Source organism: Rosa chinensis, chromosome 7, assembly GCF_002994745.2.
Source record: "Rosa chinensis cultivar Old Blush chromosome 7, RchiOBHm-V2, whole genome shotgun sequence".
NCBI lineage: Eukaryota > Viridiplantae > Streptophyta > Magnoliopsida > Rosales > Rosaceae > Rosa > Rosa chinensis.
Window position 1 is genome coordinate 17,838,869 of NC_037094.1, and position 25,225 is coordinate 17,864,093.

At 36.1% G+C, this 25,225-nt stretch overlaps 1 protein-coding gene and 1 long non-coding RNA gene across 8 annotated transcripts; both read left to right on the forward strand.

The window, feature by feature from the left end:
* The first annotated feature begins 10,689 nt into the window (after nt 1-10,689).
* Nucleotides 10,690-15,865, forward strand: LOC112176033. Of its 7 annotated transcripts, none has more exons than XR_005804090.1 (11): nt 10,713-10,819; nt 10,920-11,413; nt 12,244-12,312; nt 12,819-12,929; nt 13,681-14,010; nt 14,114-14,386; nt 14,632-14,734; nt 14,841-14,948; nt 15,050-15,119; nt 15,213-15,310; nt 15,415-15,865. It is a non-coding gene; the product is annotated as an uncharacterized LOC112176033 (long non-coding RNA). The 7 variants fall into 7 exon arrangements; XR_002926753.2 differs by having other exon boundaries at nt 10,920-11,048; nt 11,258-11,413; nt 15,050-15,310; XR_005804093.1 differs by having other exon boundaries at nt 10,920-11,048; nt 11,365-11,413; nt 15,050-15,310.
* Nucleotides 15,866-23,014: 7,149 nt separating this feature from the next.
* On the forward strand, nt 23,015-25,178 carry LOC112176610 (protein STAY-GREEN homolog, chloroplastic). Its single transcript, XM_024314622.2, has 4 exons — nt 23,015-23,391; nt 23,507-23,680; nt 23,982-24,149; nt 24,605-25,178. The coding sequence occupies exons 1-4, from the start codon at nt 23,263-23,265 to the stop codon at nt 24,947-24,949; spliced, it is 816 nt and encodes a 271-aa protein (XP_024170390.1). The 5' UTR covers nt 23,015-23,262; the 3' UTR covers nt 24,950-25,178.
* The last annotated feature ends 47 nt before the right edge of the window (nt 25,179-25,225 follow it).

The window sequence follows — 25,225 nt, forward strand, 5'->3', positions numbered from 1 at the left end:
GAGGTTTTATGAAATGGCCAAATGTCTTCATGTTAGGCCCAATCTTCACTCTAAACTTCCCTCGAACTAGTGAATTGGATAAAGACCAAATTTTCCAATAGTGGGTCTTCAATTCAAAACAAACTCCAAACTCACCAAGTATGGAGGACTAAAATCCATATACATTTTTTCTTTTCTTTCTTTTAATTTTCTAGCCGTACACATTTTTTTTTTCTTTTTCATTTCTTTTTCACGGCTTTCACATAATTTTTTTTTTCTCATGGACAAGTCTACCCCCACACTTGAACTTTCACCTCTTCTCAATCTTCTTTCTCAATGCCAAATCCTCAAGTAAAGTCCCAAAATATAGGTCCACTAAGTTTTTAGAACAAAGGGTAGGAGTGTAGCTATACTAAGGTTCAGGGTTAAGGATTTAAGGGTGATGAAAGAAAAGGCTTAATGTAAGCTCAAAGTGGTTTATCTAAGGGAGTCCCATGACGGGCACAAATAGGGACACAAGTTCATTTGGCAATGGTGGTAATTCTTAAGGTGCCTCTATCCCTTCCAGAATCAGGGCCATGTATTGACAAACGTCTCAACAAGCACAAGAGCGAATTCTAGCATTCTCTAGTCCATCAAACTTAATCTATGGCAAGCAATCAATCAAATGAAAGAGTAATGAGATCATCAAAACATCGCCAAGAAATTAAGAATATATTTTTCAATTATCACTCCAAGAAAAAGGGACATGGCTCAAATATCTCACATGGGCTTTTATGAATCAAAACTCATCCTAACATGCTCATATTCTGTACCAAGGTTACGAAATCCATATCCACTACACATGCATGCATTTTTCATATATCTCAATTAACCAAAGAATACCATTTTAAAAATCATCTCAATTTTGTGATCCTCTTTTAATCATGATTTTAGAGATATAGAATCATCTTAGACAGTTGAAAGGGCATTCTAAGACTCAAAAAAAAAACAAAAGTAACCAAATTTTTTTTTTTTTAAATTAATTTAATTTCAACACTTAGGTATGGGAACAGGGAGTCTCGATGTGCAATGGGACTGAAACAACTACCCTTTTTCAAGACTATGTTTAATCCAATATACCTTAGTGTATCACAACATCAATTAAAAACACAAAAAACACAATCCAACATCAACTATTTTTCATTTTTTTTTTATATACTAACTACTAAAAACACAATAAAGCAATAACCCTTCCCCCATACTTAATTCATGCATTGTCCTCAATGTATAAACAAATATAAATCATGCAAAGCATAAATCAAGCATAGAAGAGAAAGTTAACACAACGAAACCTAAAACAACTTAAAATTCATGAAAATAAAATAGAAACAAGAGTTCAAGAAAGCAAATCTGCGTTTGATGTCTCCTCCACAGCTACAGTTGAAATGGGTTGCCTCCCATGCAGCGCTTAATGTTTAAAGTCTTTCAGCCTAGACTTGTACCTCCATTTACTCCTTTGGAGGAGCGGTATGCGGGCGAGTGGCAGTCCTCTTGCTGGTTTCAGCCTTCGGAGGCGGGTCCTCATGTTGTGATGCAGTAGCGTCCTTGCGAGGAAACCCAGGAGGATAACTCTGCAAGTTATTGACTTCCTGAGCAAGCTTGTTTATTGCAGTGTGACAGCGGATCAAAGAGCAGTTCATCTCAGAGATGTAATCGATCATGCAATTGACTCTCCAATCTGTCACCATAATACCATCGCGGAGAGAGGAACGCAAATCATCAATCGAATCCGACAAGCTTTGCAGGGTGGCCATAGGCCGAGGAGCACGAGCAGCTGGTGAGGAAGAAGACTCTCCGGGATGCAGTCTGGGAGAGCGACGAGGCAGAGGAGGGGGACTGCGGGTACGCTCACGGATAGGACGATGGTCCCATGGACGAGCCATCGTAAGCCCAGCTCTAGTGGCCGCTTGACGACCTTCTTCTTCCAAAGAGAAAACACGGCGTTGATTGACGCCCCTGCGAGGGGTAACCTTGGTTCGAGCCATGAGGAAGTAGAAGGAATTTGAAACTGCACGCTTAGACAAACCTTAGTAAAATCTGGAGGAGACAAAAAAGGATGTATATGTAAAGCACAAAATAGGGTAGAAATCTCAACAGGCACACGGTTTTAACAAAGCTTCTCTGGGAAGGAGAAGAGTTATGACAGTTCACGGCCCAAGAAGCTCCCCCACGTGTAAATATTCCTTTCTTTTCCTGGATTTATGGCATGCTTTCGGCTATAGCTTGTCTGTCACGGATCCTCGAGATTCGTTTGATTCCCCCACGCGTCCTTGATTCACGGCAATTAAACCTGCTTTCGGCTGTAGCTTGTCTATCACAGCTCCTCGAGATTCGTTTGGTTCCCCCACGTGTCCTCCATGCGCCAACAGCTTTTCCGTGTTTTCGGGTGACTTTAATCCAACGCATAGATTTAATCTCAGAGATCGTCCATCCAACGGTGGAGATCTGCTCACTCGTTCTATAAATAGGTGCATTATGAGGGAGCGACTGTTCACTCCAAAAGAAAATTCTTCCGAGTTCCAGCCTTTCTCTCTCAACCCTTCAGCCTTTCTTTCGAAACTCAAATCCTTTCTTCATCAACATGGAACCACGAACTCTGCAACTAATGGAGTTACAAACCCAACAACAAATGGAATTACAAGCCCAGCAACCAACCGAGGAGGGAGGAAGCATCCAAGCAGCCGGGAGTAGTGCCAACACGCCTATCAGGCCGACCAATAATCGGTGGACTCCCACACCAGATCAACTAAGAATCCTCCAGGAGCTTTACTACGATAGGGCGCTTAAGAACCCAACTCCAGAGCAGATTCAAGGGATCTGTCTCCATCTGAAACCGTATGGGCAGATCGAGAACAAGAACGTCTTCTTTTGGTTCCAGAACCTCAAGGCTCGTGAGAGGCAGAAGTTGAGGGAATTTCGGAACGTTCGGGTTGGTGGATCTCTCGATCTCAATTTTGGATCCACTAGTTCTACTGATGATGGTAGGTCCATTGATCTGAACTTTGGTTCCACTGGTTCTACTAGTACTGACAGATCCATTGATCTAAATTTTGGGTTACGTGTCGGCTATGGTGTTGATGGATCGATCATGGAACAACGAGGAGAATATCACCAGGAGATTGAAACCCTTCCACTATTCCCCATGCATGGTGAGGACATCTTTGGCAACATGAAGACTACTTCTGAGGGAGGTAGCGGCTATGGCGGTGGCTCTCGCATTTCCCTTGAGCTCAGCCTCAACTCCTACAGAGATGCAGACTTGGCTTAGTATAGAGTATTATTATTATTATTATTATTTTTATTTTTTTTGTAAATAGCTTAATTTAATAAGACTAAATGAATGCAGTTTTTATTTTTTTTATTTTTTTTTGTTTAATTTTTTATTTTTTATTTTTTATTTTTTATTTTTTTATATATAAAGGACTCAAAAATAAAAGACAAATATAAATATATATTGGACTCAAAATGAAAGACACAAAATATAAATCTCTTCCCCCACACTTAAATATTGCATTATCTTCAAAGTAATCAATTAAAAGCATGCAATGAAATAAGTAAGCATAGATAGAAGACATTTACGAAAACAAATCCTAAAATAAAAACTAAAGAGAAAAATTGAAAAATAAAAAGAAATAGGGAAAGAGAAAGCAAATCTGAATATATTCTGAATTGGGTTGCCTCCCAAGTAGCGCTTGTATTTTACGTCTTGCAGCCAGACAGTACCTACATTAAATAAAGTTAGTAACTATAATTAACAAAGAAATACAAAATAAAAACAAGTATAACTATTAATTACAAACTACAAGTATAAACAAGTATATTGTACATAAGACACAAGTTAAGTACTCAAGTGAGTATAAAACGTGAAAAGTATTTTTACAAGTTTAAAGTGTGAAACAACAAAATAATTTACACGTATAGAGTATTCACAAGTATTTCTTTTATTATAAACATTATTGATATCGAATCAAATTCCAAGCGGTAAATCAAGTGGACGTGCGGCCCAAGTAAAGTCGCCTAGACACAAACTCCCTTTCAAATCGTTTGGGCAACCTTACTGAAATGGCCAGGTGGGGGAGGACGAACACGAGAGGAAAAATCCATTTTGGCATGAGCTACTCCCACATTGTGGTTTATGCCCATTTGCAAGCACTTCTGGATTCAAAAACCCGTCATGAACGTTGTCCCCTTCCTAGACACCATTCCACATAGGCTATGCTTACTAAGATGAAAAAGTTCATAAGTGTGAAGACAGTTCAACAAGTGTTAATAAAGGCCGCCCTCAACCTTAAGGGACCTGAGCTAGGTACCAATAAGGGGTTTAGGCCAATATTAACAAAAGAGACTTCACCTATTCCTCTCAATTTACAACCTACAATTAAAATTCGTGTTCAATAATATAAATAAAAATTTAAACTAAGTTTTTATATACAACAAATATATACAATAAATGACACAATTTAACAAGTGATTTTTCAATCCCGGGCAACGGCGCCAAAAATTGATGCCTCTTTTAGCAAGCGCATAATTTAACCCTGAAATATCGTTAGTAGTATAAGCAAATAGGGATCGTTCTATCCCGGGGATTGAGGGTACACCTGTCATTGTGAAACAAATAAAGAAAAGTATTATTTACAAAAATAAAATAAAGAATAAAAATATATACAATTGTATAAACAAATAAAGAATTAAAATAATAAAGTATTATTTACAAAAATAAAATAAAGAATAGAAATATATACAAGTAACAAAATAAAAGGGGGGGGGGGGTTTAAGAATTATAGAATTGAAAATTAAGATAAAGAAAATATAAAAACACATGTACAAGAATGAAACATAAGGAACAAAGATCAAAATTAATTCCATGTAATCAAATTCGATTCAAACCCTATAATTGTTCTTCCAAGTCATGAGAGAGGAGTTGATCATGTGAAACATTCGAAAGCAAATGATTTCCCATATTTTACTTTTCAATGCTAATTAACCTAAGCGAAAGCACCTAGATTAATCCTATCAAACATGCAATCAAGCCCTAGAAAGCTAGTCAATCATGACATGTTCAACGCATTAGACATAGAGAAAGGCTATCAACTCAAGTGTACAACTTAGTTATGGAAAAGTCCACCTAATTGCAATCCTCTTCAATTAAATTCGATTCTTGTCCAGAACCTTTACTACTTTTGATTCAAGTTACACAAAACGAAAAGTCGATTTCATGTTCTTAAACCTAGCACCAATTACATGCAAATCCTATAAGTGTCGACCCAAATAAGATAAACATATAAAAGTTTTCTGTAAAGAAAATTTAATCGAACAAACTCACATAAGCAACTTAGAATCACAATTATAGAATTCGAAAACTTTATTTAAACATAGAAATTGGGCTTAAACTTTGCCCTAAACATTATTGTTAACTAGAAACAAGTTCATACGAAATCAATATTTATAGGCTTCCAAGCAACACTATTTGGCCTTTAAACAAATCATAATGGGTTAGGTTTGAGCACTTAAACACTTGGTGGATTTGTTAGGTGAGAGCACTTAAACACTTGGTGGAATTGTTAGGTGAGAGCACTTTCTGCTCCTTTATTCCTTTAATTTTTATCTCCACTAAGAACTTAATTTTAGCCTTCGACTTCTTCATATGAAATTATCCACCATGAGTGTAGATTACTGTGGTAAAATTTCAGAATTTATTGCCATGTGGTTGGGCCGGAAATGTTGCTGGACCTCTTATAGGTCCAGTTTTCCAGTTTTGCTTCTGTAGAAAATTGGGCTGATTGTTTGAAGGCCTTCAACTCATATTTTTCTCTGGCACTCTTCATAAGAAATGATCCTTTGGGTGTCTAGAATGGATCTGGAAGGTTTCAGCTCATTTGAAGTTCATTTGGTCAGGCGGCCGCTCCTTCTTCTTTGCTTGGCTTGGTTTCTCCTAGCCGGAGTAGGAATATGTGTAAAATTGATCTTTTAGTACATTTCCATTTTTCTACTCCAATGTACCTTCATCTTTGCTCCCCTTGGTGTTCGCAAGCTCCTCTTTCCATTTATGAGTTCATTTCCATATTTTAGCTCAGAGGTCCTGAAAATAGAAACTAATAAGAAAAATAGAAACTTTCCTAAACTGAAAAATAGAAACTACCGAAAATGGAAACTTACTAAAAATGATAAATAGAAACTATAAAAATAGAAACTTTCTACAAATAGGAACTTTCCCAATCAAATAATGAAAACTTTCCTAAACAGGGTTTTAATAAGGAAATAACGCAAGAAATGTAGGGAAAAGCAAGTAAAACGTCGCATTAAAATGCTCCTATCAGTGGGGCTGGGAGGCTTGGTGGGGAGGATGGTGGTGGGGCTCGATTCGACGCTGGCATTGATTTGGTTTTTGATCTCGTTGATGTCGGATTGGGAGGAAGGGTGGAGGGGAACGGTGTCGCTTTTGCTGTGGGAGTGGGAGTGTGACATTTTGGTTGTCGTCAAGAAATTGGATCGGAGGGGAAGAGAGGAAAGTGCACCAAAGGGGGTTAGATCTAAGCCCATGTGCTGAGAGTATATAAATGAGACCGTCCTTTGCTTAGCCGCGAAAGAATGTTTTTTCACTAAATTTAAACCCCGCGCTTCTGTTTATCATTGCCGCTTTCATTTTTGGGGGTGGTGTCTTATTTTGATAGCGTTTAAAAAGTACAAACGCTATTGAATTATAACCAACTTATATAACATAGCACTTCTGAAAAAAACGCTATGGTGAAATGCTATAAATGAGATATTTTCTTGTAGTGGATCCCTATTTACCATATACTAACGATGAAATTTTTAGGGTTAAATTATGCGCTTGCTCAGAGCTGCATCAAATTTTAATACTCCTTGCTTACCTCATGCTCAGTTGCTTAAGGATGAAGGTACACCATTGTCTAATCCTACACTTTATAGAAGCATTGTTGGGGCACTGCAATATCTCACTTTTACAAGGCTAGACATTGCATATGTAGTAAACATAGTTTGTCAATTTATGTCATCTCCTACTGATGTTCATTTTGCCTCAGTGAAGAGAATATTCAGATATCTCCAAGGCACCATTGATTATGGTTTGTTTTACAAATATGGAAAGTCTCCAACATATATTACTGGATATTGTGATGCTGATTGGGCTGGAGAAATAAATCAACGAAGGCCTACAACTGGTTTCATTGTGTATTTGGGACATTGTCCAGTTTCATAGCAATCTAAAAAGCAGGGATCTGTGTCACGAAATTCTACTGAAGCTGAGTACAGATCTCTAGCAAATATTGCAGCTAAAATACCATGAATGAGGCATATTCTCTGTAATCTTCATATTAGAGTGCCAGCACCTCCTCTTCTCAAATGTGATAACTTGTCTGCTATTACTTTGTGCTCTAATCCTGTGTTTCATTCTAGAATTAAACATCTTGACAATGATTTTCACTTTGTGAGAGGACGTGTTCAAATGGGGGATTTGTTCCTGCAATATGTTCCTACGTCTCAACAGACTGCTGATGTCTTTACCAAAGGGTTACATAGCCCTGTGTTCAAGGAACACTGCACCAATCTTAGTGTGATGAACCCCACTAAGATTGAGGGGAAGTGTTAACCGAGTCACTGAGTTTGCTCCTTGCTTTCCTAGTCAAAGGTGGCAACTGTTATGAGTATAGAAGTCGATGTGCTGATGTGGCTATAATTCATTTTAGCTCATTCAAGCTGTAATAACTTGGTTGTTAGGAAAGTTAGTTACGTTACTCAGTTGACTACTATAAATAGGTGGTTTGTAATAATTTTGATGTAACTTTCATCTTTCAGAAATTACCACTACGTCAGTAAACTTAGCAGACGACAGAGCTCAGACGATAGAATGATTATTTTATGTTGTCTAAATAATTTTAAAAACAGAATGAAAAAATTATGTTGTCTGAATATAGTGTATATCATGGTAAATCAATTTTTTGAAAAAGGTTCAATTTTAGACAACAGATTTCTGTTGTGCATTACATTGAGATTGATTTAGTTTTGGTTGTTTGGGTCTTTTTTTTCTTGAAAGGAACTGTTTGGAAAGAGTTATGTTTCAGACAACAGATTTTTGTTATGCATTGAACTGACTTTGGTTTTTTTTTTTCCCTCCTTTCAGTTTGGTTTTTTGGCACAACGTAAAGATATATGCCTCTAACACTTAATGAAATTTTGGCCCGACAAATTTATCAAACTGAAAGAAACTTAAAAACCTTCTCTCAGCTCGCTCTCACTAGGCCTCATCAAAAAGCCCACGGATCAAGTGGGCCGATGGAGGCCCGCCGGTCCTGAGGGCTAAAAGCCAGGCCCTACCCGTTAAAAAGCCCGCCTTGGTGAGTAGTGGGCAGACCCGCCAAAAGCCTGCAAAAACCCTGCCCGGCCCGTAAAAGCCCGTAAAATATTATATATATATATATATATATGTAGATATGTGTGTGTGTGTGTGTTTATAAATATATATATACACACACACACACACACACATAGATATATATTTGTGTGTGTGTGTGTTTATATATTTATGTGTGTGGAAATTCTTATACTTCTATATAGAATATGTGCATTAGTGCATATATATATTCTACATATCGGTTGACCAATTCGATCGGATTCGAAAATATGGTAAAATTGGCTAAATTTTTTACCACACTCATAATTTATTGTAATAAACACATCCAATGGTCGGTTTTTTCATTTTCTTTTAATTGATAGGGGTTGCTATTTGGAGTGTATTATATATAAGTATAGGTTTATAAGAGTAACTAAGTTTGACCTAGTTGATCGAATTCTAAATGAGAACCAAATTTGCTGAATTTTCTACAACCACCATAAAACATTACAATCTCTCCATCGAGTGGTTGGTTTATTTGAATTCATTTTCCACTTCATGGTTGCTTTAGAATGAACCTCAACAATTTAAATGTAATGTATAAGTCATACAACTTTAGGAGGAAAATTGGTATAGGCCAATGTGTTTGTAATTAATTAATTTTTTTTTTATATCTTATGTCCACGCACATCTATCGATGGAATATTTACAAATGTGATGTGAAAAAATAAGCACGTTTCGAGGTCGTCATGCCATCGGTCAACTAAGAAAACATACAAGTGACGACGGTTGACCAATTCGATCGGATTCTAAAATATGGTGAAATTGGCTAATTTTTTTACCACACTCATAATTTATTGTAATAATGTCATCCAACGGTCCATTCTTCCATTTTCTTTGAATTGATAGGGGTTGTTCTTTGGAGTGTATGATGTATAGATATAGGTTTATAAGAGTAACTAAATTTGACCTAGTTGATCGAATTCGAAACGAGAATCAAATTAGCTGAATTTTTTACAATCACCATAAAACATTACAATCTCTCAATCGAGCGGTTGATTTCTCGAAATTCATTTTCCACTTCATGGTTGCTTTAGAATGAACCTCAACAATTTAAATGTAATATACAAGTCATACAACTTTATGAGGCAAATTAATATAGGCCAACATCTTTGTAATTAAAATTGAAATGTTTATCTTATGTCCACGCGCATCCATCGATGAAATATTTACAGACGTGATGTGAAAAAATAAGCACGTTTCTCGGTCGTCATGCCATCGGTCAACCAAGAAAACATACAAGTGACGACCGTTGACCAATTCGATCGGATTTGAAAATATGGTGAAATTGGCTAAATTTTTTACCATACTCATAATTTATTGTAATAATCTCATCCAACGGTCTATTTTTCTATTTTCTTTGAATTGATAAGGGTTTCTCTTTGGAGTGTATGATATATAGATATAGGTTTATAAGAGTAACTAAATTTGACGTAATTGATCGAATTCTAAACGAGAATCAAATTAGCTGAATTTTTTAAAATCACCATAAAACATTACAATCTCTCAATCGAGCGGTTGATTTCTATAAATACATTTTCCACTTCATGGTTGCTTTAGCAACCTCAATAATTTAAATGCAATATACAAGTCATACGACCTTAGGAGACAAATTGATATAGACCAACATCTTTGCAATTAAAATTGAAATTTTTATCTTATGTTCACGCACATCCATCGATGGAATATTTATAGACATGGTGTGAAAAAATAAGCACGTTTCGCGGTTGTCATGCCATCAGTCAACCAAGAAAACATACAAGTGACGACAGTTGACCAATTCGATCGGATTCTAAAATATGGTGAAATTGGCTAAATTTTTTACCACACTCATAATTTATTATAATAATCTCATCCAACGGTCGGTTTTCCCATTTTATTTAAGTTGATAGAGGTTTCTCTTTGGAGTGTATGATATATAAATACAAGTTTATAAAAAATATTATATTTAAAGATTTATTTGTAAATAAAGCCCGCAAGGCCCGCCCCGAAAAAGCTCGCAAGGCTTAGCTCGGCCCTGCCCGAAAAAGCCCGTGAGGCCCGCATTAAATGGATGAGCTTGGATCCTTCAATTTACAATAAAGCCCGGCCCGGCCCGCTACTATTTAAAAATGGAGTAAGGCCCGGCCCAAGCCCGAGATGAGGCCTAGCTCTCACTCTCAAACCCATCCTCTCTTGCTCTCGCTTTCTTTCTCGCACCCAACAGAAATCTTCGAACTGAAGACCCAATCCAACATCAATTTCTTCGAATCCGACATGGAAACTGAAAACCCAGAATAATCTCAACCATCTCACCTCGCAAAATAGAAAACCCTATTCCAGCCAAACGATGTTGGACTCAATCTCAATCTGTATCTTGGTCTTAGTCTGAGTTCGCATCTATCACTGGTAATCCCCTTGGTTAAGTGTTAATAGATTTAAGGTTTTTGTTGGATTGGGTATTTAGGGTTTTCTCGATTTAAGTGTTCATCTCACTTTGCCTAGCTAGGCGATTGCATTGGGTAGCAGCACAAGTGATTCAGGCGGAGGCTGTTATTTCTTTAATCCAGAATACGAAGAGGAAAGTTCAAGGGCAAGCCCACGGATCACTGCGACTTCTCCACTCACGAAGAGATGGGTATTCAATCTCTCTCTCATTCTTTCACTTTTTCCTCTATTTCTATATCTATTTGCAAGGTCTCAGTTGCTTGGTGTTTTCTCCACTCACGAAGAGATGAGTATTCAATAGATGAATTTGTAAATGATTTGCGTATTCTAATTTTGAATTTGGGGTCTTCATCTAAAAGCTCGTACTTCTTTCACTAAAATTTTGTTCCTTTAATGAAGTTTGGTCTAGTAAAGCAGTGAAGATAAGTTATAGGCTTCTAGTAGTGATTTGGCTTGAAATCTGGTAGTGATTTGGCTTGAAATCTGGTAGTGATTTCGATTCGTAGCAGTCAATTTGAAGGTATTGGAGTTCAATTCGCAGCAGGCCATTTGAAGGTATGATTCCAATTGATTTCATTATAAATCTAGGTTTGAGTTGTTCCTTTTAGACAATCATATAGAGTAAGTGTCTATGCTTTTCTGGGGAATCTTTGTGGGGTATTCCAGCTGCTATCCTTTCACTGATGAATGGGAAACCTCCGATGTATATGAAGTTCCTCTCTACTTGCGCCAATGCAAAAGTCGAAAAAGTTTTATCTGGTCATTAGAGTATATCATTATAAATTTAGTTGCTCGGTTGATTTTCAGGTAATTGTGTTTATAGTGTAGGTGATTGTGTTTAGTTGCTGGGTTGGATTTCAATTAGAATTTGTCAACAGTATGATTGTTGGTAATGTATGAACTGTTTTGATTGTCAGGCAAACTTGATTAAGTTTTGATAATTGAGTTGTGGAGAGCATGAACTGTTGGTAATGTAGCCATTAAGAGTTTAATATACTCGCCGGAGTTCGATCGTGAGTATTAGATTTTGCTCACATATTAATGAGAATCCATGATTGGGAGTGCTTGTCATTTGGCCTTTTCTATTTTGTTAAGAAACTGAAAATAAAATAATTTTAACAACTTGCATCATCCTGCTCCAGCCAAAAGTAAAAGCAATTTCAATGCTGGGAAATCACTTGTTGGAACAACATAGTGGACATCATATTTAGGTCCCCCATCAAATCTTTGATCGTATTCAGCTGTGCTTTGAAATGGTGTCATTCAATGGTCTTTTTGAATTGCAATTAGATTGTGGATTTTGACCTTGCTTTCTAGTTTTAGTACTATTTCAATGTCTGTGTCTTCTTAATTGAAGTTTTTGTGATTGAATTGGGTTGGTGCAGGTTCCCCTTCTTGGTGGAGCATTTTGCGCATGTACTTGGCATTTCTTTTATAACACCGAGTCTCTTGAGGTAAGATCATGTTTAGTGCAGCCATAACTGTGGTCACAGAGTCTACAAGGAAATTTTTGCCTAGTCTCTTGCTTGCATGATGGCCGATGTCCTCTTGTTCTCTCTCTCTCCCTTTGAAAGATATGACGGCCTTGAAGGCATGTGTGAATTTGTTCTATTAGAGAGACTGTTACTCAACATAGTTATTATGGAAGAGATAAAGAAAAAAAATATATGGGTGGGCATGGAATAATTGCAGATTTTGCTTTATATGTATTTTCTGTCCTGCTTGTCTTTATGCATCACATGCATTACTCGACTGTCAGGTTGGTTGTTTTTATGCATCACATGCTTCCTCATGTATTAGTTATTGTGTATTTTGGTTTCTTTATGTGGGTTGATGGTGAAACTCAGCAGTGACTATTACTGCAACGTGGATTTCAGTGTTTTGTAATGCTGTGTTTGTGGAAGAATGTGTATATGTTCATTCACTTTGGATTAATTTTTATTGTTTTCTGTCAATTCAGATTATCCACAATGAAAGGCTTATTAGTCAGCCCAAAGTGAGATCTGGTATTGGTCATAATCAGCATCCTCATCATAGTTCTTCTTCGATCTTCTTCTATTAGTACTAACAAGTACGTGCACTACTCTACTACTACTCCTACTCCATTTCTTTATATCAACTGGTAATATTTTTGTTTTAAATTAACAGTACCATATAATTTATGATTTATATGGTACATATTTTCCTATGTTGATCTCTGTGATGCATTTTAAAACTAGTTTCTGCCCAAAATATTTGGGGTTTGTATTTTATTCATGCATGTTAATTAATTATATATTCTGGTGGGATCTGGTAGACTGGTATCATAAATTTCATATATCGACCTAACTAGCTAATTTGCATAAATGGTTAATTTAATAATAAACAAAAAAAAAATCATACAAAATGGGTTTGGAAGTTGTTAGTTGCCTTTTCTTTTGCTATTCAATCACCTTATAGATTGGTCTTTGATCATCCCCTTTATTTCTCCAGTTCTTTATTAAGTAAATAGCTATTTTTTCTATATTCTAATAGATATGCAGGTTGTTTGATCTCTTTGGCATGTATTATAGAACCAGTACAATACTGCTGTCCAACTTTTGCTAGACAACATGTGTATATTTACTTCCATGCACACCATAGTATATATGTACAATCCGAATCAAAATACTTTGCTACATGTCTAATAAATGAGGCACAGAGAAAAGGTAGGTTGCCTTATATTATAATCATTAAGTTGGTACAAGTTCTTTCTGACATTACCAATTTATCATGCGAATATTTAAACCTTTCAGCCCAAATTATTGGTCATCCGATATATCTTAACATGTTCTTGTATGCAGGTCTATTTGATACTTAACGAATTCAGTCTTGCCGGAGAGCTTCAAGAAACAAACAAGAAGGTGAGATTATTTGATCTACCCTACAATCTTTCCTCATTTATCTTTTTTCAAGTTAAAGATATAAGTGTCAACCTTGAGACCAACAAGCAAACTATCCATGGCATTTCATTGGGAGAGGAAAATGTACACGTCTCTATCATTCGGACGTTGGTTCATGAAGCTTTGCTACCATTTCCCATAAAAGATGAGATAGTGACGGTTAAGGATGCCATTGGGACTTGTGTTGCTTGGCCAAAGAACCTAGTCATTACCCTTGCAGCAGATGCCAAGGTAACTCAATTTGTTAGTATTTACTTCAAAATGGATGTCACTTGGACAACAAAACTATAATGTGATATGGCAGTTTATACTAACTTATTTTTTGAAACAACAGAAAAAACTAAAGCGTAAAAATCAGAAGAGGACAACAATGGATATGTTTGAAGATAATTAAAGATTTGCAATACCTGCCACCAAATCTCCTAGTGGCTGTAAGTGCCCTGTGCATTTGGGCCAACCATGAACTGCGAGATGGGACCACCATCCACACCTCTTTTGATACTGAAATTTTTGGTCATCGAAGGAAAGCTGCTGTCTTTAGAAGTGACATCTATGCCATGCCAAACATGTTGGAACTATCAGGAGGTTGCATTATTTTTTTCATGAGGTAAATACATTAAAACTAGCTAGCAATTGTTTATCATTCAATTGGAACAATCATGATGTTTATTTGTTTATGAGGTAATCAATATATTGTAGGTAGCTGCATTGTTGTTTACATGTTTATGATTTATGTTATGTGAATCAGTGTTAATATTATGAATTTAAAATGTTTATGTAGCTCCCTTCATGATGTTTTGAAGAGGTCTAAGATGACTGACATGGTAGCCTTTGTCGATCCTGATCATACAGGTGCACTTGGCTGTGGAAATCCTATTGAACGAGCTCGGTCTTTGTCTAATCGGTTCCAAAATGGAAAGCCTGGCCAGATTTATTTGGTGTCGTATAACTCAAGGTATGTAAACTGGATTACAACAATGAGATTGTTATGTTATATTGCTTCTAGGTATTTACTTTATATAAACTATCTTAAACTGAAAATGAGTTTTGTTGTGGCATAGTTCTCATTGGATGTTGTCTGTTGTGAATCCCGATGAAGAGATCATTTACTTCATGGATCCGTTAAAGAGGCGCCTCATAACTGGTGAAAGAAAAACAATTTTGGATAAGTACGTTTCTTTTCCACTATATAAGTTGATCGGTACTTGATGTTAAGGATACATTATATAAATGCTTTACTTAAGTTGGTGTTTTGCTATTCATTTTGAAGCTCCATTAAAATCTGTAATGCGAACAAGAATAGGAAAGGGAGGAAATTAATCTAGTGGAAAAATCTTGCTGTAAGTTGATAGAGGGATTTGAAGTATCCCAGCCTCTTAATGTTTTACATAGTAAGTAGTTCTTTTGATATGATGCCTTATGTTATCTTCAAGGCATTCCTGAGCAAAATGGTAGCAAGAGTTATGGTTATTGGATCATGCGTTACATGAAGGAGATAGTGGAAGACACGAATTTGGAGTTTGCTACTAAGGTATTTGAGCAGCTTCCAATACCATAATATACTTTATTTCATGGTTTGATGAATATAATCTTCATATATCATATATACTATGTTTTTTTTTTTTTTTTTTTCAGTGGGATAGAAGAACAAATCTTGTTTACACAGAAAATGATATTGATGAAGTTCGGGCTAAAATAAGAAGAAGAAGATTGGGTGTCCTAAGGGAAGTAAAAATAAGGTTAAAGCTAAAGAGAAACAGGAGGAGAAGAAGATCCGCAAGTATAAGAGGCGGGGAAAGGCTTTGAGTTTTGATTCAAATGTGGAAGCATCAGCTGATGAGGATGTTAATGTGCAAGGAACAATGCAAGTAGGGGAGGGTGAGTCTATTCCACTTGTGGAATCTCCGGTTGTAGAGGGAAAGGTAGAAGGTGAGGAATCACTTTCTACAAGTAGTTTATTTTGATTTTGTTTTTTGGGTCTCAAAAAACCAGTGCCTTAGTTGTTACATTTTATGCCTGCTTCAATGTTTCTGGTATTTGTTAGAATAATGGTACGTGGATTTCCTAAAAGGTGGGTGTACTCGAGACTATCTGGGACGTTATTCGTTTAGAATAGGGTTTTTGTGGTTCTAAGGAACGATTGCTTTCTGTCGACCCCATAGGGGTGTTTCGTTTTTGTACTCCTCTCTGAATCTAATGAAAGGGCTGACCTATTTTCGTTCAAAAAAAATCTATACATGGTCTCCCCATATAACACAAGAATAAAGTTTGAAACTTTCTAATTTAAATTTTTCTTAAATAGATTGTAACTAAATGGGGAGAGAAACCATATAATTTAGAATTTTAGAACCATTGGAATCAAATTTTTTTAAATCAGATTGCTCACTCCCATTTTTTTGTTAATTTCCTTTTTTTTTTTGTTCTACAAATTATGATCAGTTAATCTATTATCTAATATAAAACATCACAAGTAGAAAACTTTGTAATAGTTATTTGTTTGGCCCTCCATTGTTAACTTCGTAGTTTTGCCATGATGGAGAAACTATTGATATAGTTTTGGTTAATGTTCAACTCAAAATGTTATACTTAATCAACATGGTGTTTAGTGGATGAGAACTCAAAATAATACAAAACCTATTTCTAGGCCCCTATTTGAAGGGAACAATAATAAATATTTATGGATTTCCCAATATCTAACCTAAATAATCAATATGGTCATTTACAAAACGTCAATATACTAATCTTATTAAATAGTAGCCTTAATATAGTCAAATAATAGGATATTATGGTTTTTGAGACTAAGGGGGGGTGTATTCAATTCAGATTTTAAAAAATTTTGTTTGAGATTTTATAATCCATGGATTTACTTAATCCACGGACTGTTTAAATGTTACACAAAAAATAAAGTAGTAAACTAATGATATAATTTATTTCATATCTAATTTACAAAAAAAACATGTATGTATGTAACGGCCTATTCTGGCTTTAGATGAATATATGTATATATATCGGCACCCAGCTTCGGGTTTGATTAAAAAAAAAAGAAACATGCATGTGTGTATGTATCATCTTAACAATACCATTGAAAGTGAGCTTAATTAGCTAGAAGGATTAAGGCTTCTAAAGCTACAGTGATAAAATAAAAAAATTATTAGATGAGAACAGAGGCAAAGGAAATTGTAATCATGGGTGGATCCAAACTATTGCAAAAATAGGAGAGAATTAGGGTTGGGAGAAACAAAGGAGGTTGTGGTGCCTGTCCGGCGGTGCCCTTTCACTGACGGTGGCTCCCATCCTCATCGGTGTTTAACCGGTGTGGCCGGACGGGTTTGTGTTTGGTTTTCGGCGGGTGGTTTGAAGCTGCAGTGGAAGTCCTTTTCTCTCTCTGAGATGGTTGCAATGGTGGAACGGGGTTTTGTTGCAGATGCAAGGGGGCTCCACGATGGCGGAAGACAACTTGGTCGATTTGGGTTCCATAACTTGGAGGCGACGACACAGTTGTTCCGCGCTTGGTGGTGGGCTGAAACGACAATGATGGAACAACAAGGTTTGTTCTTCTCGACGGGGCTGCAAGAAGCGTTATTATATGGTCGGTATGTGGGAGGGATTTTGGCAGAGATGGTTGCCGTCCTAGAGAAGTATAGTAGCGAGAGAAATTAGGGGAGGAGTGGTTTAGCCAGGTGGTATGATGTTCTACATTCTTTAGGCCTGTGTTAGTGTTGGTTGATGCCAACATTGGCCTCCTTTGGGGTTGAATATGGGTTTGGTGGCTACTGGAAGGCATGGTGGGATTTTTGTCTGGGTTGGGGTTGGTGTTGGCTCTATCCTTGGGCTAGATACCGGAGATTTGGATTCGAGACAACCAACCTTGCAAGCTCCTGACTTCCTTTGGCTGTTCCCCGGAAGCTTGAGTCAACTTTGAGGGACAGGAAAGCGGTTCCTGGCAGTCTATTATTATTCTTTATTGGTTTTTACTTTTCATTTTTCGGTTAGGTCTAATAAGTCCTTCCTAAATTGAGCGAGGGTTTGGTTGTTTTGGTTTTTTGGTTGTGCCATTGTTATGGTGTCATCTCCAAGGACTAGTTGTTTTAATGTCGATGTTTTCTTATTTTCAATGTAATGGGGAGATGCCCCTACTCATATACTAGCGGTTTTGGTATATGGAGTTGGAAGGGGATAGTCTCTTCTTGAGGTTGGCTATAAGGATGTATCGGGACTCCTGTGATAAGTTGAGTGTCTGTAGCCCGGAAGAAAGGGCGATTGTGGTGAGAGTTGGGCCCTTATCGGCTCATGGTATTTGTAACAGCTAGTTTAACATTAAGGGTATGAGTAGGTCCTCTTCTTTAGTTAGAGTAGTTGAGATTTTACGGAGTCATCCCTATCGTTGTAATCTCTTGGATTAATGAAATTTTTTTCCTTCTCAAAAAAAAAAAAGTAGAGGCAGAGTCAGAGGAGGATAGTGGGAAGATAGGTCTAAGATAAAATGGATGAGTGTCACTTATTGAGAGCTGCTTCTTCTTTTCCTTTTTATTTTTTAATTTTTTTTTGGTGAAGAGCTTCTTCATTTTTTTGAGTGAGAAAGAATCTATCAAAATCTCTTGGGAAGTGATTGGATTGTTTTTGAGTTTTGATATGTATAAAAAGCACTATAAAATCCTTCAAAATCCAGCATTTAATAAAATCCTTCAAAATCCGTATACTTTTGAATATCTGCATATTTGAATAGATAATTTTAAATCTTAATTGAATACATCAAGATTTTAAAGGATTGTTTAAAATCTCAATTGAATACCCATAGACTTTCAAAATACAAAAAAATCTTGTAGACACTTAAATGAATACACCCCCTAAGATATTTTAGGTACTTTGGGTTGTGTATTTTTTATTTTTTTTGAATCAAACCCAAACCCATAGGGGGGGTGTCAATATATTTCTAAAGCCAGAATAGGCCGTTACAAACAATTCCGCTGTCATCTACAGACAGACAAGAAGATAGTGGTAGTACCCACAATGGTACATAGAAATAGACTCACTCATTAGACATGTCATGTACGTAGACATAGCGGAGATCCTCCTTTGGTATTACTCCATAGGCGCTAGAGATACATAGAGTGCACAAACGTGCATTAGATTCCTAAAAGGAAATTATTGTAAAAGACTACAATAAAACATAACTAATGGACTAGGGCCAAGAGGGCATCCACCAAAGAAAATCCACGCAAGCCCATCAAGCTTGGTTTGGGCTAGTCCACCATCGTCATTCCCCCCCCCCCCCCCCCCGGCCGTACGCACCAGTTCGGCCATGCTCCGTTGACCCATGACTTGCATCACCATGCCTTGCATCGCCACAGTCCACGCCACCATGGCCACTCACTATCTGCGACCCAAACTGCCACGAGCTACGCCGCCATAAGCATGTGCCACCACAGCAAAAGCCATCCCTGATCCAGATCCTCACATCCCACACCGCCATCAATCTGAAGCTGTCGGCCAAAAAACATCAGCAGAGATCGATCGCCGAATGTGTATTTACGAGGGTGAATTCAATTCGTATTTTAAAAGATTTTGTTTGAGTTTTTATAATTCATGGATTTACTTAATCCACGGATTGTTTAAATTCTATATGGACTATGATTGATTCTTATGGATTGATTTATTGGTTTTTGTTTTGATTTTAGTAGTGCTTATGATATTTTTGTTAGGTTAATTTTTTTTTCTTCTCAAAGGCCTAAAACCTTAGTATATAATCGCTACGATTTTTTTGATCTTTTCATATCACATCTCTGTTCTCTCAATCTCTCATTCTCTGATCTTTAATACTATCATATTAAGCTAGTATTGATGGCTAAGTCATTAAATAAGTGAATCACTTTGAATCTAATTTAGGTTGTAGTTTTGGACTATATGTTTTGGATTTTAATTATTGAATTTTAAATTTAGATAATTTAACACAATTTCAATTCTTGAGATTGAATTTTTACCATTAATTTTTTCATAAATAGCATGTTAATATTATATAGGTGAAAACCACCTAACCGACCAAACCAAACCATCTATAGTTGGATTGGATTGAGCTTCTTCTTTTTTATGACCGGTTTTCCAAAATGCCTAAACCGCTGATCACTTTGGCATAGAGATGGTTTGGAGTCAAAACCGATCCAACCCAATCCGTGTGCAGCCCTAGATCCAACTATAATGCTATATGAATGACAAAAAGTGTGTGTGTGTGTGTATATATATATATATATATGTATATGGCAATCTACCATTCTTTATGTTGTGTGTAATGATATATGAATAATAAGAGAAAACTAATCAGCTAAAATGTTACACAAAAAATATAGTAGTAAACTAATGACATAATTTATTTCATATCTAATTTACAAAAGAAACATGTGTGTATGTGTCATCTTAACAATACCATTGAAAGTGAGCTTAATTGGCTAGAAGGATTAAGGTTTCCAGGGCTATAGTGATAATAAAAAAAATGATTAGATGAAAGCAGAGGTAGAGGCAGAGGAGGATAGTGGGAAGATAGGTCTAAGATAAAATGGATGAGTGTCACCTATTGAGAGCTGCTTTTTTTTTTTTTTTTTTTGTGGTGAGGAGCTTCATTTTTTGAGTGAGAAAGAATCCATCAAAATCTCTTGAGAAGTGGTTGGATTGTTTTTGAGTTTTGATATGTATAAAAAGCACTATAAAATCCTTCAAAATCTAGCACTTAATGAAATTCTTAAAAATCCGTATACTTTTGAATATCTGCATATTTGAATGGATAATTCTAAATCTTAATTGAATACATCAAGATTTTAAAGGATTATTTAAAATCTCAATTGAATACCCATAGACTTTCAAAATACAAAAAAAAATCTTGTAGACTCTTAAATAAATACACCCCCCTTAGAGCATCTTTAACAGACTCTTTATTTTGGCTCCTTAGCTATTTTGGAGAGCATGTTTAACTTTTTATCTATTTTAGCATCTGCACCAGACTCCTAGGTGGTTCTCTATTATAACTTTTAGCTATCTCGCTCCTAAATATAGAGAGCGGGATGAGGCTCTCTATAATTTAAAACATTCATTTTAAGTTATTTTATGTAATTTATAAATAAATTTAAACTATTTAATATTCATTTAAAAAATAATATAAATTCAAAACTAGCTAAAATAGAGAGCATTGATGCAGACGTAATTCTAAAGTGGCTGGCTAAAATAACTTTTTAGCTACTTTAGCTAAAATTTGATTCAAAAATAGCTAGCATTGCTAAAGATGCTCTTAAAATGGGTGGTATATTGAGTAGGGAGTGTGTATTAAGTAGTTAGAGATGTGTATTTAAAACTGCATTCTCAAATCTCAACAATTCAAAACATGTTTACAATGTAAAATAGTAAAAACTATAAACATTTTGGAAGATGTCCGTGCAATAGTATGGTTTGTGTCCCTACCAAATTTCAAACAACCCAAAGAAAATGATATGACCTCAACCGATCCATGATCAGCCACCATATAGTCCTAAATTACCATGCGGTAGAATTAAGTGGTGGTCTCGTTCACTATACAATCGGCATTTGAGCTTGATAATCCACTGAATCAATTAAATATAAACACAAACATATTACCGTGTAAACTAATATATTAGTCTGAATTATGAACACATGATTCTCTCTCTCTCTCTCTCTCTCTCTCTCTCTCTCTCTCTCTCTCTCTCTCTCTCTCTCTATATATATATATTAATATCTAAGGATTTCCTTGATAGACCCAGTTTTTGATCGCATATCCACATCTCGACCGTTCAGTTTTTAGGTATGTATGAGCAGATCATCTCTACAAATTTTCAGCTAAATTGATAATCATTAAGGCATTCAAAACTGTGATTTACAATTATATATGAACATTAACGATTTAGGTTGAACAGATTCGGTTCGTTCATTAATTTAATCTAATTTGATACCTTAATGATCATCAATTTGACAATTTGCAGAAGTGATCTATACATTAGAACCCAAAAACTGAACAATCGATATGTGGATCTGCGATTGAAAAGTGGGCCTATCAAGGAAATCTTAATATTTAAAGACCTCCTTAGCAGAGATTCAGAGAAGGACTGGGTTTGTGTTTTTGTGTGTGTCTATATATATATAGTTCAAAACAAGGGAGAAGAGAAGTAAAAAACCTCCTTACTGCCTCATGTTATTAAAAAATAAAAAAAAGACATATAGTGCTGTTTAGCTAGTCAGTAACTGAGCAAAGAAATTATACTCAATCACCATTAGATATAAATCCAATGATGGAAATAATAGTTTTGTTTATTTTCTTTGAATTTACATCAAAGAGTGGTTAATCATAATTTTTTTGATTAGTTACTAACTAGGTGAATATTATTGGGAAAACATGTGGAGTTATATGTGGGCTTCCAATTTGTTGAAGGTCTGTGGACTTGCTGGTAGGGCTGTCAATTCCGACACGACCAGATAACACAACTCGAAACTCTCACGAAATAAAAAGGTTGAACCCGCACGATTAAAAAGTGGTTCGGTCGTGGGTCAACCCGCCATAACCCATTTAATAAATGGGTTTGCCACGGGTCAACCCGCCAACAAGAAATGAACCCTTATAACCCGATTATGTTATACTTCTTAAAATTTTGGACGTTGGGAATATTTGATCATATGATTAGACAATTTGAAATATTTTGCCTTATAATTATTGGATTTAATTATTTATGAATATATATATATAGATATATATAATGATTTATATTCTTTGTCTTGTAGAGTTTTTAGTGAATTTAATCAATTTATGCATTTTTTTTAGTTAAATATGTAACCCTTAAATGAGTCATTTTGTCTAAAACGATACGACATATTTGTTAAATGCGTTAAGCGAGTCGGAAACGGATAACCCGTTTAATAAATAGTTTGGGTTTGGATTTAAATTTTTGACACGATTATTAAATGAGTTGGGTTTGAGTTTGTATTTATATTTTGTGACATGATAAATATCTTGATCTGACACGACCCATTAACAACCCACTTGGTGGTTCAGGAAATTGCGCGTGGGAAATATGGGGAGCTGACAGAATGCTCCAAAGGAGTCCAAATGTAACAGTTGAGTCGGTACAATACGATAGCAAATCATTTGGAACAATTTACGGTCCAATAATGAAGAGTCTAGTGAGGACGCAACTGTTAGATCAACCGCCATAATTTCCTAATCGACACGTCTCTCACAATCAAAATCTTCAACGTTTCAAATGCCAAGCTCACAAGCAAAGCAAAGGTCCTCTTCTCGTAGTTGGCACTTAAAGCCACAACCCGCAAGTTATTCCCAAAGCAAAAGAAGAAGCAAAACTAGCAAAGCACCCAAGATTTCAGGAGCTTCCTTTCCTTCTTTTCCTTCTATCAGTTATATGTACAGTAAAAGCTTATTTAAGCAGTGAATACGCAATTTTCAATTTTGTGTAGAAAATTGGGTACTCGGAGATGAGTACTCTTGCTGCTGCTTCTTTGCTTCCTTCAGAGTTTAAACCTTCACTCTCTTTATCTGACCCCAAAAGCTCTCTGTTTTACCATAGAAGAATACCGAAAAAGAGGAACCAAGCGTTAGTTCCTGTATGTAACTCTGTCTCTTCCTTTTTTTTCTCACTAATTTTACAATAAGTTGGGTTTCTGTTTTTAGTGATTATGAACAAGAATTTGGTATTGATTTGTGGGTTCGATTCATTAGGTTGCAAGGATATTTGGGCCAGCCATATTTGAAGCATCAAAGCTAAAGGTTCTGTTCTTAGGAGTGGATGAAAAGAAACATCCTGGGAATCTTCCAAGGACTTACACACTTACTCATAGTGATGTAACCTCAAAGCTCACTCTGGCCATCTCACAGACTATAAACAATTCTCAGGTAATCCAGATCTGCAAAACCAATATTCCAACATGCCTTTTTTTTTTGGTTTAAGCAAAACCCATATGCCCAGATCCTTATATTTAAATATTTTTATGGGGTTTTCTCTAGATACTCAATCACATGTCTTCAGTTGTAATATATTACTCTTCAAGTTTTGTTGTTATGCCTTTTGCTTTTGTTGTGTATCTGTGTTTTGCAATGGTTTATAGTTTATAACTTCATATTGGTAAGTGTTAGCCTTAAACAAAGTTTGTGATTGATAAATTTGAAGGAAGAACTAATGGGAATTGATTTGCAGTTGCAAGGGTGGTACAACAAATTACAAAGAGATGAGGTTGTGGCAGAATGGAGGAAAGTAAAGGACAAGATGTCTCTCCATGTTCATTGCCATATAAGTGGAGGTCATTTCCTTTTGGATTTGTTTTCAAGGCTGAGATACTTCATCTTCTGCAAAGAGCTTCCTGTTGTAAGTTTTCATAGTGTGATCATTTCTCTTTGTTATTGTTAATTTCAAATCAGTAACAGTTGTTATTAGCACTCTCTCAGAGCTTCGTGGTACCGTAACTGGCACGTAAATAGAGTACCTAAAGTTCAGTACCGAAAGCTACACAAGAGTGTCAACTCAATTATTGTCAAAGAAAATGCTAATTACGTAATTAATTAACCTGCCAAATCACATGGTAGTGGACCTACTTTCTTAAAAGTATGTAATTACTGGTTATAAAACTGAATGAATGAAGCACCGCCACATGGTTTGGTAAACAAATTTAGGTATTCTTAGTTGAATTCTTAAAATTAGGCTATAGATTTCAACCATGGTGTACCACATCCTTAATGAATCACGTCCATAATAATTTTCATAGCTGTGCCTTTTGTTAAAGGCAAACAAACCCTTAATGGAAAGGTCACATATCTACACAGGTTTTGAAGGCCTTTATTCATGGAGATGGCAACCTGTTCAACAGTTACCCAGAATTGGAGGAGGCTTTGGTTTGGGTTTACTTTCACTCCAACATTCCAGAATTCAACAAGGTTGAATGTTGGGGCCCACTCAGGAATGCAACAGCACCGTCTGGTAGGGGACACCAGAAGGCAGCTTCCTCAAGCAACCAGGAGGACTTTGTGCCAGAACCATGCCAAGAGGACTGTAGCTGTTGCTTCCCACCACTGAGCTCCATCCCATGGCCCCAAGAGCTTCCCCAGCCAGATGAAACTGGATATGGGGCCCAGCAGAGCTTTCTGGGGAAGACCCAAGAACCAAACTAAAATTTTTCTCTGGTTCTTCATATTGGTTAATGTAAGAACAAAAATGTAAATAGAGACCTAGTTATTTGTCCCATTTGGGTTTTCATAGTCTTTGTTTGGACTTAAGTTGATGCATATGTATATACCTGTCCGGTGACTCCAGTCCGATTCCAGATTCTTCTGGCCAAATTATTGTAATATTTAACTATAATTGGTCAGTATCATATTCTTTTTTTTTCTTTTTCTCCTACTTTATGAAATGTATTGTGTACAGTATTTATATTTTAGAAAATAAAG

Bases quoted from the DNA above. Each gene is read 5' to 3' on its own strand.
- LOC112176610 (XM_024314622.2), top strand. From the start codon at position 23,263: ATGAGTACTCTTGCTGCTGCTTCTTTGCTTCCTTCAGAGTTTAAACCT. The intron at 23,681-23,981 runs GTAATCCAGATC...ATTGATTTGCAG, and splicing joins AGACTATAAACAATTCTCAG to TTGCAAGGGTGGTACAACAA. The intron at 24,150-24,604 runs GTAAGTTTTCAT...ATATCTACACAG, and splicing joins TCTGCAAAGAGCTTCCTGTT to GTTTTGAAGGCCTTTATTCA.